At 36.0% G+C, this 12,837-nt stretch overlaps 1 protein-coding gene across 1 annotated transcript; it reads left to right on the forward strand.

The window, feature by feature from the left end:
• The first annotated feature begins 201 nt into the window (after nt 1–201).
• LOC144442258 (phytanoyl-CoA dioxygenase, peroxisomal-like) lies at nt 202–12,469 on the forward strand. The gene is made up of 8 exons (XM_078131560.1): nt 202–312; nt 3,058–3,212; nt 4,175–4,346; nt 5,112–5,193; nt 6,059–6,240; nt 7,735–7,884; nt 9,148–9,297; nt 10,985–12,469. The coding sequence occupies exons 1-8, from the start codon at nt 244–246 to the stop codon at nt 11,042–11,044; spliced, it is 1,020 nt and encodes a 339-aa protein (XP_077987686.1). The 5' UTR covers nt 202–243; the 3' UTR covers nt 11,045–12,469.
• Nucleotides 12,470–12,837: the final 368 nt, after the last annotated feature.

Below are 12,837 nucleotides of genomic sequence, written 5' to 3' on the forward strand. Positions count from 1 at the left end.
TTGTTACCAATGGATCTCTTGTAGTAGTAACACATACAGATCTAGATTTTTACTACGGCATTGAGAAACAAGAGTTTCACCTTTTGTTCCAGTTGTACATGCATGTACCGTAGTTGTAGCGATGGATGTCCCCTCCTTGACAAAGCTTGGCACACCTATGTTAGAATAGTATCCCCCTACAACGAGGTCATGTGATGTGGTTGACAGTTTGGGCCTCTCATTGCTCCGCAGACGGACATCAACATGGCAGCCGAACAGAGACTGCAGGTGTTGCTGCAACACTTGAAGGATTCTCCTGCGGCACCAAGAGTTGTATCCTTTAGCAAAGTGGGTGTTTAGGTTTAGGGTTGTAAATTGATTTTTGATCACTGCAGCATTTGTATACGGACACCGTATTTTATACCTGGTGTCTGATCATGCATCATTGGTATACCCGGATCATACCAAAACAGACAGATGACTGTATTGTTAACACTATAACAGTTATGCACTTGACAGTGTTAATCACGTGTTGATTAAGAAGTGCATGTGTTTTGTCTCGACCAGTACCTTATTTAATAAGTTTTTTCAAGAGTTCATTATGTGCCTGAGAAATGCCACGATCTCGTCTGCCATGTTTCATAACAATGTCGTTAATGTCAGCCCCCCCCCCCCCATTTTACGTCAACTTACCCGAGATTCCGAGAAATAGCGGTAAAAACTTGTTTATGATATCTAATGATATGGCATTGATTGCTTTTATACGTGTATGATCATATAGATATAATCACACAGACAGCTTTGTTTGCTTGCAGTTAATTAGGGGCAAAATCAATATTTCAGTGTAGGCCTCAGACCCCCCACCCCCACCTAACTATAAAAATGGCTAAAATTGAAACTTTTTTTCAGACATCATAATCAGTTACAAGTCAGTATCATGTAGTGCTATGAATGCAAAGCCAGACAGTATATAATCTTGTATGTAGTGAGAAAAAAAAGCTCTTTTGTTGACACTTTACTGTATTTTAGAGCCACACATTTAGTACTATAGTGAAAATTATTCCATTTATCAATTTGATATTTCTTTTTTTAGAAATATTTGTATTTAGGTGAACAAAACAGATCCATACATAAATTAACAAACAATGAGAACTAAAATGGCTGACACCCCTCCCCTCCCCTCCCCCTAAAAAGAATTTAGTTTTTTTCCTACATAAAACTATAGATCTTGTGTCGTAATGATCTTTATCAGTACTTTTTCTGCACTGACGTATATACAAGTTATAGACCATGACAAGTGACAGCTGAGCAGTAGTCAAACAAATGTGTTGAATTATAAGTTTCATTTTTACATCATTTAATGTGGTCATATGTATGAGGAATAGGTATTTATTTTGGTAAAATAGCTTTACAATGTTTTTCTAGTTTAAAAAGCATCGCTAAATAATGTAGATTAATTCCATGTTTGTAAATCAATAGATTGCAAAAATCTATTAAATCATGTGTAAAAATGCTGTTGTCGTGCGTATATGAATTTATTAGTAAACAAACTGTGTAAACACTAATAATCAATTGGTGATCACAATTTTTGTGAATGGTGACATTTCAATGTGTGCTTTAGTGACAAATGCATGCTAAGACTTGACTAATATATTGATTATCATTACTAATACTTGTAAAAGTGTTTACATAGTTTATTTACAAAGCTTGTATGTAAAAATAAAACTTTTCTCTCTCTCTCTCTCACTCTCTCTCTCTCTCTCTCTCTCTCTCTCTCTCTCTCTCTCTCCTTTTCTTTTACATCCATTGAGCTACAAACACAGACTTGATCTATGTTGTTTCACGTTGTTTTTGTTTTTTTCATGAGAAACATACTAGAGTTGTTTCATTTATTAAATATCCAAAATAAATATTCATTTCTCATTTACATGGCAACCTTAAGGTGCATCTTTTCAAGGATCTTTGTTATGATGACATACTGACTAATTCAGTTCTGTATGTTAATTATAGTACATCGTCATTGTACCCTGTACTGTGAGTTTGACAGATCAGTACAAGGTCCATGCAGTCATGGATAATACAGGTGTCACAATTGCTGTCAAATTCTACTTGTTTGACAAAACACACATCAGAAACTCTGAATTAAAAGATAAAAAGACACTTTTACTAAAGTTTTAGTCCCAGCAAAGTTGCAGGTAATAAGGTAGAATGCACTTCATGTTTTCAAGGGAATTGACAACCATTTATTTTCCCATAGAGTTAACATGTAGTATATAGTGGCCATATTGAATTCTAAAATGGCTTAGTTTTGATTTCATTGTGACCTTCTATTTAGACAATGTGTATGGTAAGGCGTAAGTTTTTTCCTTTATTTGAACTGAGAATAGGTTTGACTTTTCTTGACCAAACAGAAAAGTTTTAATTTCTAAGGAGCATTATGGTACATTAACATTGAACCTGATTTTACTTCAGGGTTCATGAGCTCACCAAACAAGTAGCGGACTGATTGTTTACCTACTCCACATGTTCTATTTTGTGTTGGTATTCACCTCAGTTATTACCCCCAGAAGTGAATATCAATGTCAAAACTAAAAGATTAAAGGGGCAACTCAGAAACTGTGGGATTGAGTTGAAAATATGGAGATATGTGGATTGAAGATTATTTTTAAGAACCATGTTACTGTATTTAAAATATCACTACCCACCAAATATTTATCACACCTCAAAATAATCCCTATTTATCTGAAGGTATAGTTCATCTAATGTATATGCATGTCTGGCTCCCATGATGCAATGCTGCACAACTGCCAGGGTAATGAATGTGAAGCAACTTTCACTTTAGTGTTTCTTAGCAATTGTGTGAAATTTATGTGATGTGAATCATGAAATGACTCTCCAGAACCCAAAGTTTAAGAAAACGTCTTTATTCCCTTGAGGGACATTTTCATTAAAAAGAAAAGGTTTAATGGTTCATCACATCCCTGGCAATATATTTGTAATGGTTCAGGAAGATGAAATTTGTGAGAATCAAATGATTCATAATTTTCCATTGGTTCACTAAACCTTAACTTTATGAAGTGTCCTAATGATACCTCAGCTGCAGCTTTTGCCTCACCAGTCCAGTATGTGATGGACAATGGTGTTTTAACGGCAGAACAGGCAGAATTCTATGACAAGAATGGATACTTGGTCATCCCAAAACTGGTTTCACCAGAAAAGCTGGATGGGTTCAGGTAAGTAAAAACCATTGTCACAAACCAGAGCTGCTATTTCTCAGTTCCACAACACTGTGAAATATTCAAGACTGACTGTGCATCTTGGATGGTACCCTGAAAAGAGGATGTGGTTTGCAATGATGTTTAGTAAAACAAATGAAAATGATGTCTTAAGAATTGATGTTTGAGTTCAATTAATGCTGTTGTTTACAGGGATGATTGATAAATTGTCTCTTTTGAATACCATCAAAAGCCAGTTTAAAAATATTTCTTTTGTCTTCATTTTGTGAATGACTTATCAAATGATGGTGGTTTAAATACTTGACTTTATAAGTTTATTTAACATTTGTACCTAGCATTGCAACAAAGCATTCTTTGGAATCTTCTGCCAATTTTGAAATCCTTGAATCGAAAATGTGAGATTTTCTACATCAGGACAACATGCTGAAGAGTCATGGGTTCTACAGTGTTCATAAAATAATCAACATTATCTTCCACATTTTTCTTTAAATTTATAATATGACAATCCCATAATATGTCAGTGCAAGTGTGGCATACTTGGGGTATTTACAGAAGTGCTTGCAGTGTTCTCTGTGGCCATACTTTCATGAGTGTAGTAAGAGAAAGTGCAGCAGAAACCACTGCAAGCATCCCTGAGTACCCACACTGGCACTAACATGGCATGGGGTTCTGTTATTACTACATATGTTTATCCAAAACGTCACATTGAAATCTCCTTAAAGTTCATACTGTGCGATTATACAATTTTGTGTGTAAGGAATGACCGTTCCAATATCATTTGCAAGCATGTATGCAATAATGTTTTCGTTGTCATGTACTGCAGTGCAAGTACCACTAGTGTGCACACACACACCGGTGCAAGTAATCACTGGTACATCTGTAATAATAGGTATGATTAAGTTCCTCGTTAACACCTTTACTACTAAAATGACTTCTTTTCATCAATTCTACATCTGCAGGGATTGCTTTGAGAGGTTTTGCAAGGGAGAGATACCTAAACCTCCAGGTTTGACTATAATGCGAGATGTTGCCATAGCGAAATCAGAGTTTGTGCCAGGCGAGAGAGCTGTTACCAAGATACAGAATTTCCAGGATGTGCCAGAGATGATGGCATATTGTGAACTTCCTGAGGTAAGTTCTACTTTTTAGCTTTGCTCTCAGTGACAGATGAACATAGTTTAAATCACAGCAATTGAATGATTCACTGTGTTTGATTCACATATGGAGTCCCCTGCTATTAAATCTTAGTGAGCAACTATAAGGGACACTTAAAATGAAATACTGTTACTGAGCTGAAATTTATAAAAGACTTTCCTCCGCAAATGAACTCTGACATCATTGCTTAGAGCCAAAACCCATGACGTGGTCGGATATTGAGATGAGTAAGAGCGTACTTCTCACATCGTGTATGCCAACAAACAAAATAATAATAATACTTTCATCTGGTCATGTGTATTGGACAACATTGAACTTTTAACGGTTAGGTACATGAATATAACTTTCATTGAAATAGTACAGCAACAGAGCTATCTTGACCAGTTGGTCCACATATGTAACCACTTGCCTGGAGTTGCTAGTGAGTACATTATGTAAGTGGAAACAATACCTTGATCTGTCAGCCGACAAGAATTGCAAAGGATTGCTACATATAGCTCTGCCAGGCAACTGTAGTGACACCTAGATCTTTATCACGATCCAGCATTGGCCTTTAAAACTAAAATGTCCATGATTTAATTCAAGGTTCTCACATCAGTGTTATCTTATCACTGGAGCCATAAGGTGGCATTCTTTTTGTTCTAGACAAACTTTTCTTCAGCTCTGCTAGATTACTTTTTTTTCACACCTAAATTTTACTGAGTCTTAATATATGTGATATTTTGACTAACTTTATCCTAGGTGTTGAAGTATACAGAAGCTTTCTGTGGTCCAAATATCATGTCCATGCATACCATGTTGATTAACAAACCACCTGATCCAGGTAAGCTTTCTGTGGTCCAAATATCATGTCCATGCATACCATGTTGACTAATAAACCACCTGATCCAGGTAAGCTTTCTGTGGTCCAAATATCATGTCCATGCATACCATGTTGATTAATAAACCACCTGATCCAGGTAAGCTTTCTGTGGTCCAAATATCATGTCCATGCATACCATGTTGATTAATAAACCACCTGATCCAGGTATGAACAGAAGAAACAGAACTCTGTGATGGCACGCAGCCATGAAATGGTTACATATTATCTCACTGTGGACTTAAATAAACATTTCTGTGTTTGGGTCTTCCTTGTGTCATCCGGCAGTGATGTTCATTTGTGTTCACAGTGAGATCAAATGTATCATTTGATATGCTTGCTTGCTATCAGTGTCTGTATTTTGTTTTATGTAATGTGTAACAAAACATCTTTTGTGTGAAATGTAAATAAAAAAACACATCATGCTGCCTAATAGAAATTCTATAGTCACTCTTGTTTGGTTGTAACTATATTCTGAGGTGAATTTTTGGAACTTGCATTGCGAGCATTTTAACTGATATGAATTAAGATACACAATTCTCTCCTTGTACACATGAGTGTTATCCTCTGCAATAGACTTTTATAACATAGAACTTCATGTTTTGATTATAAATAATTCAAAGAGATTTCGAGATTTCAGAAAGTTAGTTTCACTATTTATTTGTTCTTTTCTCTCTGTCTATCTGTCTCTGTCTGTCTGTCTGTCTGTCTGTCTTTCTGTCTGTCTGTCTGTCTCTGTCTGTCTCTGTCTCTCTCTCTCTGTCTCTCTCTCTGCTAGTGTTTGTCATATATTTTGAAGACTGACTGATAATATTTATTTGATATATAGGTACAAAGAGTTCACGTCACCCTATGCATCAGGACTTGTACTACTTTCCATTCCGTCCTGCTAACAGAGTGGTCTGTTCTTGGACTGCCATGGAGAAGGTACATCGTCAGAATGGATGTCTTGTGGTTGTACCAGGTAGTCACAAAGGGGAACTGTTGGCTCATGGCTACCCAAAGTGGGAGGTTAGTTACTCTGAAATCAATTCTCATGTAATTGTAGGCAGTGGAATGGACTATATTTTGACAGTGTGGAGATTTGTATTTTCTGCATGCACATAAAGAAGTGAATTATGAGCATCTTTTCATTGTTGTAAAACCACAGGTCTCTCTACAGCACCATCTGAGACACACCAAGAGGCATTAGTATAAAAAAATGATCTGGCTTCTGAGAATGATGTATTTCGAGCATTAGTATATAATCTATTTAATTAAGGTCTGTAATCAAACTTGAATGGTGTATTTGCCAAATAATTAGATATTATTCCCCATTATTATTCTTTGTGCAGCCATGGAAAATACGAGTGACCTAAGGGGCCCTTGTCACTACAGGTCGCTAAATGTGTAGTGACAACATTACAGAATCAAGCCATTAGCTAAGGAAGTGGGGTTTCTTATCTTTCTTATCACTGAATAATGTTTGTTGGCAATATTTACAAATGTGATAAAGCACTATTACATAACACATCAGGCAAAGCTAAGCTCAATATCTAAGTGTGAAGCCCCTAATATCATATCAGTTGTCATCAGTTTTACTGACCCATTATCAGTGACATTGCAATTAGCTTTAGAGATGCAAACAATTTTTATGACACCCGACTTGCTGGCTCACCAAGTCGAGAAAGTTGCACTTGAACTGCTAATGCAAAGAATCCGTCATGACCCTTAGGTAAGAGTATTTTGCAGGTGAATGAAGAAAATTATTGGAGAATAATATAATTATACCATCGCCAGTAATATTTTTAAAAATCAGGGAAAGTAATGGCAATTTTGACTCATATTTCGAACACAGCAGAATCAATGATGTAGACATGAGACATTGTGATGTAGAATGACCAGGGTATATATTCCATATATAGCTTGATGGTTATATATAAGGGTTCCCTAACTTAATGCTTAATATTTTGTGGTGTACTCCCTAGTTAAAAACTAATGAACACAGTTGCCCTCTAAGAATAAAGACAAGGGGTGGGATGTATCTAATAACAATATTTCAACACTCGCTATTACACCTTGTGCAACCCAAGTTAAATAGATCAGGACAATAAATATTGAATATATACCATGATTTTTCAACGTCATGATGTCAGTGGCTCTGTGATGCTCAAATTTTTCGTTGTTTTCCCCACCTTTTCATAAATTCTGTTTGTGGAGGTATAATTAAGTTATTTCCCAATATTTTGCTTCATTCAGCTGCAAATACTTTCAACTCAAACTGGTAGGGCCTTTTAGATCAGGAGTATTTTCACGACAGTGAAATATAAGTACTTTGGAACGAAACTTCTAAACTAACTATATTTTACTGTCCTATTGATTCTTGGAAACATAAACAATATATTCTCCTGAGGATTTTCCTTAGAAAGAAGAAAAACTTGGAAAGTACTAACTTATTATACATGCTCCTCTGAGGATGAAAGCTTATAACAGATGGATTCATTTCTTTTCTGTAAATACATACAGGGTGGTGTGAATAAACTGTATCATGGTATACTGGATTATACACCTGATAAACCTCGTGTACATTTAGAAATGGAAACTGGTGACACCGTGTTCTTCCATCCCCTGTTGATCCATGGATCTGGAATGAATAGAACTACTGGATTCAGGAAGGTGAGTAGTATGTCGTAGGCTGGTCATCAGAAAGACAAAAGATTTATGTAGTTTGCAGCAAGGAGTGCTGTTCAGCCTTTTGGGGCAGAAGCAAATTGGTTGCATTCTCAACGACTGAAAATATTTTGCCCACTTTGATTAGATGGCATTTTAAGGAAATCACAATTGTTTTAACCACACTTAATAATTACATGTGATTTAAGATCTCAATTTCCTGATGTAGAGCACCCTGTACTCGGAGACACTTTTTAAAAAAATAAGCGCAAGGTTGGTAAACCAGAATGTGATGTATAGTTGCTATTGTGTCTGTTGACTAAAACATGAACTGATCACGTTACTCTGTCAATGTAAAACACATCAATTTCCTGTCACTATATGTAATACAAGTACCAACTGTAATATATTGGGTAGAACTTCACTTCAAATGTGAAAATTCAAATCAGTGGTAATAGTTTGATTTATGTCTCATAGCAAGTTGGCAATTTCCTGTCACTATGCCAGTGTCGTCTGTTATTACATGGAGAAAATATCACTTCAGATGTGAGAATTAACCTTGGTGTATTTCATCTCACAGTCACACAGTCAATTTCCTGTCACTATGTCAGTGCCGACTGTTATTACATGGATAAAATATCTTCTTCAGATGTGAGAATTAACCTCAGTGTATTTCGTCTGACAGTCAATTTCCTGTCACTATGCCAGTGCCGACTGTTATTACATGGATAAAATATCACTTCAGATGTGAGAATTAACCTCAGTGTATTTCATCTCACAGTCACACAGTCAATTTCCTGTCACTATGCCAGTGTCGACTGTTATTCCATGGATAAAATATCACTTCAGATGTGAGAATTAACCTCAGTGTATTTCGTCTGACAGTCAATTTCCTGTCAATATGTCAGTGCCGACTGTTATTACATGGATAAAATATCACTTCAGATGTGAGAATTAACCTCAGTGTATTTCGTCTGACAGTCAATTTCCTGTCACTATGCCAGTGCCGACTGTTATTACATGGATAAAATATCACTTCAGATGTGAGAATTAACCTCAGTGTATTTCGTCTGACAGTCAATTTCCTGTCACTATGCCAGTGCCGACTGTTATTACATGGATAAAATATCACTTCAGATGTGAGAATTAACCTCAGTGTATTTCGTCTGACAGTCAATTTCCTGTCACTATGCCAGTGCCGACTGTTATTACATGGATAAAATATCACTTCAGATGTGAGAATTAACCTCAGTGTATTTCGTCTGACAGTCAATTTCCTGTCACTATGCCAGTGCCGACTGTTATTACATGGATAAATTAGACGAAGTACAAGAAGTAGCGGCTAAAGAATTGGAAGAGATGGCTGCAGCAGCCATGAAGAGGAGAGGATTAACACACCTTCCTAAAATTACAGCGCAGGTGTGTTTCATCATGTTTTGTCATTCTTTAGAACTATTAGGTCAAAGGTCAAATGAAACAAAGTGTGTGTTTGTTGTAACCCAACTCCACCGACCCTAAACATTTCTTTTACCATCAGAAAATGTAAAATGGTGAGAATTTACTGCTGTTTCTGTGTAAATTTTCTCGCCAAAGTATCTTGTTCAATTCTTTTTTAAAATCCCATTCCAGAGAAATTGAGTTTCTCAAGAATGCAAGTTGAATTCATACAATGCAATTCGTATATTGCCTTCATTTACTTCAAATATAATTGTCTTCAGTTACTTCTTTTATACCTCATCTAGCTATCACAGAAGTATTTCTATGGGTTGAAGCAATTTCCCAACAAAATAAATTGAAAAAAATAAACTAGAAATCCGACCTATGTACCCTATTTTTTGAAGTCATGTTATCGGAAACAAAATTGTTCATGCTTTATACAGTAAACTTAGTACCCTAATTAATTCAAGGATAATATTTAGATTGATGTCTCACTGTTGATATCCAGCCACTATGCCTGTGTCGTTCATATGTTTGACTTGTGTTTGCATAGTTTATTGCCGGAATGGGTAGTAAGTAGGTAACCTTTAAATGAGATCCTTGGGCACCTTACTTGGGTCTTTCACTAACTGTAAATGAGATCCTTGGGCACCTTACTTGGGTTTCTCACTAACTGTAAATGAGATCCTTGGGCACCTTACTTGGGTCTTTCACTAACTGTAAATGAGATCCTTGGGCACCTTACTTGGGTCTTTCACTAACTGTAGATGAGTTCCTTGGGCACCTTACTTGGGTTTTTCACTAACTGTAAATGAGATCCTTGGGCACCATACTTGGGTTTTTCACTAACTGTAAATGAGATCCTTGGGCACCTTACTTGGGTCTTTCACTAACTGTAAATGAGATCCTTGGGCACCATACTTGGGTTTCTCACTAACTGTAAATGAGATCCTTGGGCACCTTACTTGGGTCTTTCACTAACTGTAAATGAGATCCTTGGGCACCTTACTTGGGTCTTTCACTAACTGTAAATGAGATCCTTGGGCACCTTATTTGGGTCTTTCACTAACTGTAAATGAGATCCTTGGGCACCTTACTTGGGTCTTTCACTAACTGTAAATGAGATCCTTGGGCACCTTATTTGGGTCTTTCACTAACTGTAAATGAGATCCTTGGGCACTTTACTTGGGTTTCTCACTAAAATTGTGTTACAATGTATGGAAATCTATGCAAGTTTTACTAGAGTATTCATTGCAGGTTTATATATCTTAAGTAGTTATATGTTCATGGGTTGAACTTATAAAACATTCTACACTATACGAAAAGTCAAATGTACCCACCTTTACCCATCCTTTACCCTACCTTTGACCCACCCAACTACCATCTCTGTCAAGGGGTAGTATGACACTTTTGACTGCCTACAACCCCCAGGGGAGAGATCACTTAAGTCAAAGGTGTCACTTCTTCTCATACCACATTTACACGTCCTCTGTTAAAGATTAACCCCGGTGGCAAGACATGGTCAAATATGACTTTTCGTATAGTGAAAATCAGTAATAGTTTTGTTTTTTTCAAAGAGGAAAAGGAAATTTATTTTATGTGATGGCATAATTGATGTCTAAATAACTATTTATTTACTGTATGTGTTTCTTTTCCTTTCATTTACTAGTACGTGTGGAATCACAAAGCTCGCCTTGTTCGTGGACAAGCTGGTACTTTGCAGATATGAACTTGACATTGAATACTTCCATCTCAGCAACCCAAACAAAGCTGATAGCTCAGTGGTCAGATGTCAACCTTGACCCAGATGTACAGCAATGATTTAACCAATCAAAATGATATCCTCTAACACACCTGATAGCTCATTGGTCAGATGTCAACCTTAACCCAGATGTACAGCAATGATTTAACCAATCAAAATGATATCCTCTAACACACCTGATAGCTCATTGGTCAGATGTCAACCTTGACCCAGATGTACAGCAATGATTTAACTAATCATAAGAATATTATCAGTATCAATGAGTACATGATAAGAAAAAGTACTTCATCCTAACTTCAGTGGTTTCAAAGTGTGTTGTGAAATTTAAACAGAACATTTCACAGATGTATCTAAATCATACAGGGTCAATTATCATTTACCACCATGTAGGCAAATATGATTTTCACATATTAGTTGACTTTAAGACAGCATTTTGAGGACATTTTAATTGAGTCTGACATGGTTTTCATGGAACTTTGAGCGCAAATAAGTCATGCTTCGAAAGGGAAAAAGCAGTATCTGGTATCTTCTTCTGAAAAACTGTTATATTTGAAAATTGATGGTTTGTAAATTCTGACAGTATGATGTCTGATAAAACTTGCAATACTATTTCTGAACAACAGATAATAGGCATGATGGAACTGCCTTGCTTGATTTACAAGTTATGAAGTTGCCTTGGTGTTTCACTCATGGGACAGGGTATTTATGATACAAAGAAAGCCACAATGTAACTCTAGACTAACAATCACTGCATAAGAAGTGGCGTTTCTGGTTTCGTATACATGACGGCTACACAACTGAAATGTGGCATTTCCGGATTTTAGGCAATTTGGTTGTGTGACCGTCATGTATACAGAGAACCAGAAACTTTTCTACTTCTACATCCACACTGTGCATGGCAACTCTGTAGTTGTTTATTTTGCATTTGCAGTTGTCCGACTGTGTGTAAAAAATGTCAAGTCACATGAGTGAAACACCAAGGCAACTTCATCTCTCCTGTATTTTAAACACTTGCTCGTAATTCTGGATGTAATTATAACCAGAAGCAAGTATAAATGAAAGTCATTTACAAGTTATATTTAGTATTATATGAAAGTTTTTTCAAAATTTTATAGGAATCAAATGCTTTAGTCAAATCAACTATTACATGTATTGTATATTGAGACAAGATTAATTTGAAGCGATGATATTTAGTTTTTCTTCCTGTTTCCACCTGCAGACCTGTCATACAGTTGAACAAAATATTAAAAGCTTAACATTGTCTTAAAATTGTAGTAGCTGTAAACGTTGACTCATTTTTTGGATATCAGCAACAGCGGTAAAAATTTACGAATAAATTCAAGTGTAAATTTCCAAGCACAGAAATAGTAGTCCCTCATTACATTTTATGAATAATAAGGAAAATAGTTTTATTATCATGTTGGTGAAAATTTAATGGTTATTTGCACAGCATACACTAAAATTTTAATAATATTTTTACATGTACATAGAAAGAGTAATTATAATTTTAATTGAGCTAGCTCAGTTTACATAGTTACCATTTAATTACATCCAAGACTTGTGTTGTATGGAAAGTGTAGTCTACGCAACATCATTATAATTGAATTGACCTTTAGGATGTTTCCTTTGCAAACGGCACTCAGTTTAATAGTGCTAGGGTGCAGACTTTTTTTAGTCTGTAGTATTTTTTTTGAGGCAGTCATTGTAACATTGTGGCACTATAGGTGATACCATTTTTATACTGTAGCCAAAACAAATGT

The sequence above is a fragment of the Glandiceps talaboti genome, chromosome 1 (assembly GCF_964340395.1).
Source record: "Glandiceps talaboti chromosome 1, keGlaTala1.1, whole genome shotgun sequence".
In the NCBI taxonomy this organism is placed as follows: Eukaryota; Metazoa; Hemichordata; class Enteropneusta; family Spengelidae; genus Glandiceps; species Glandiceps talaboti.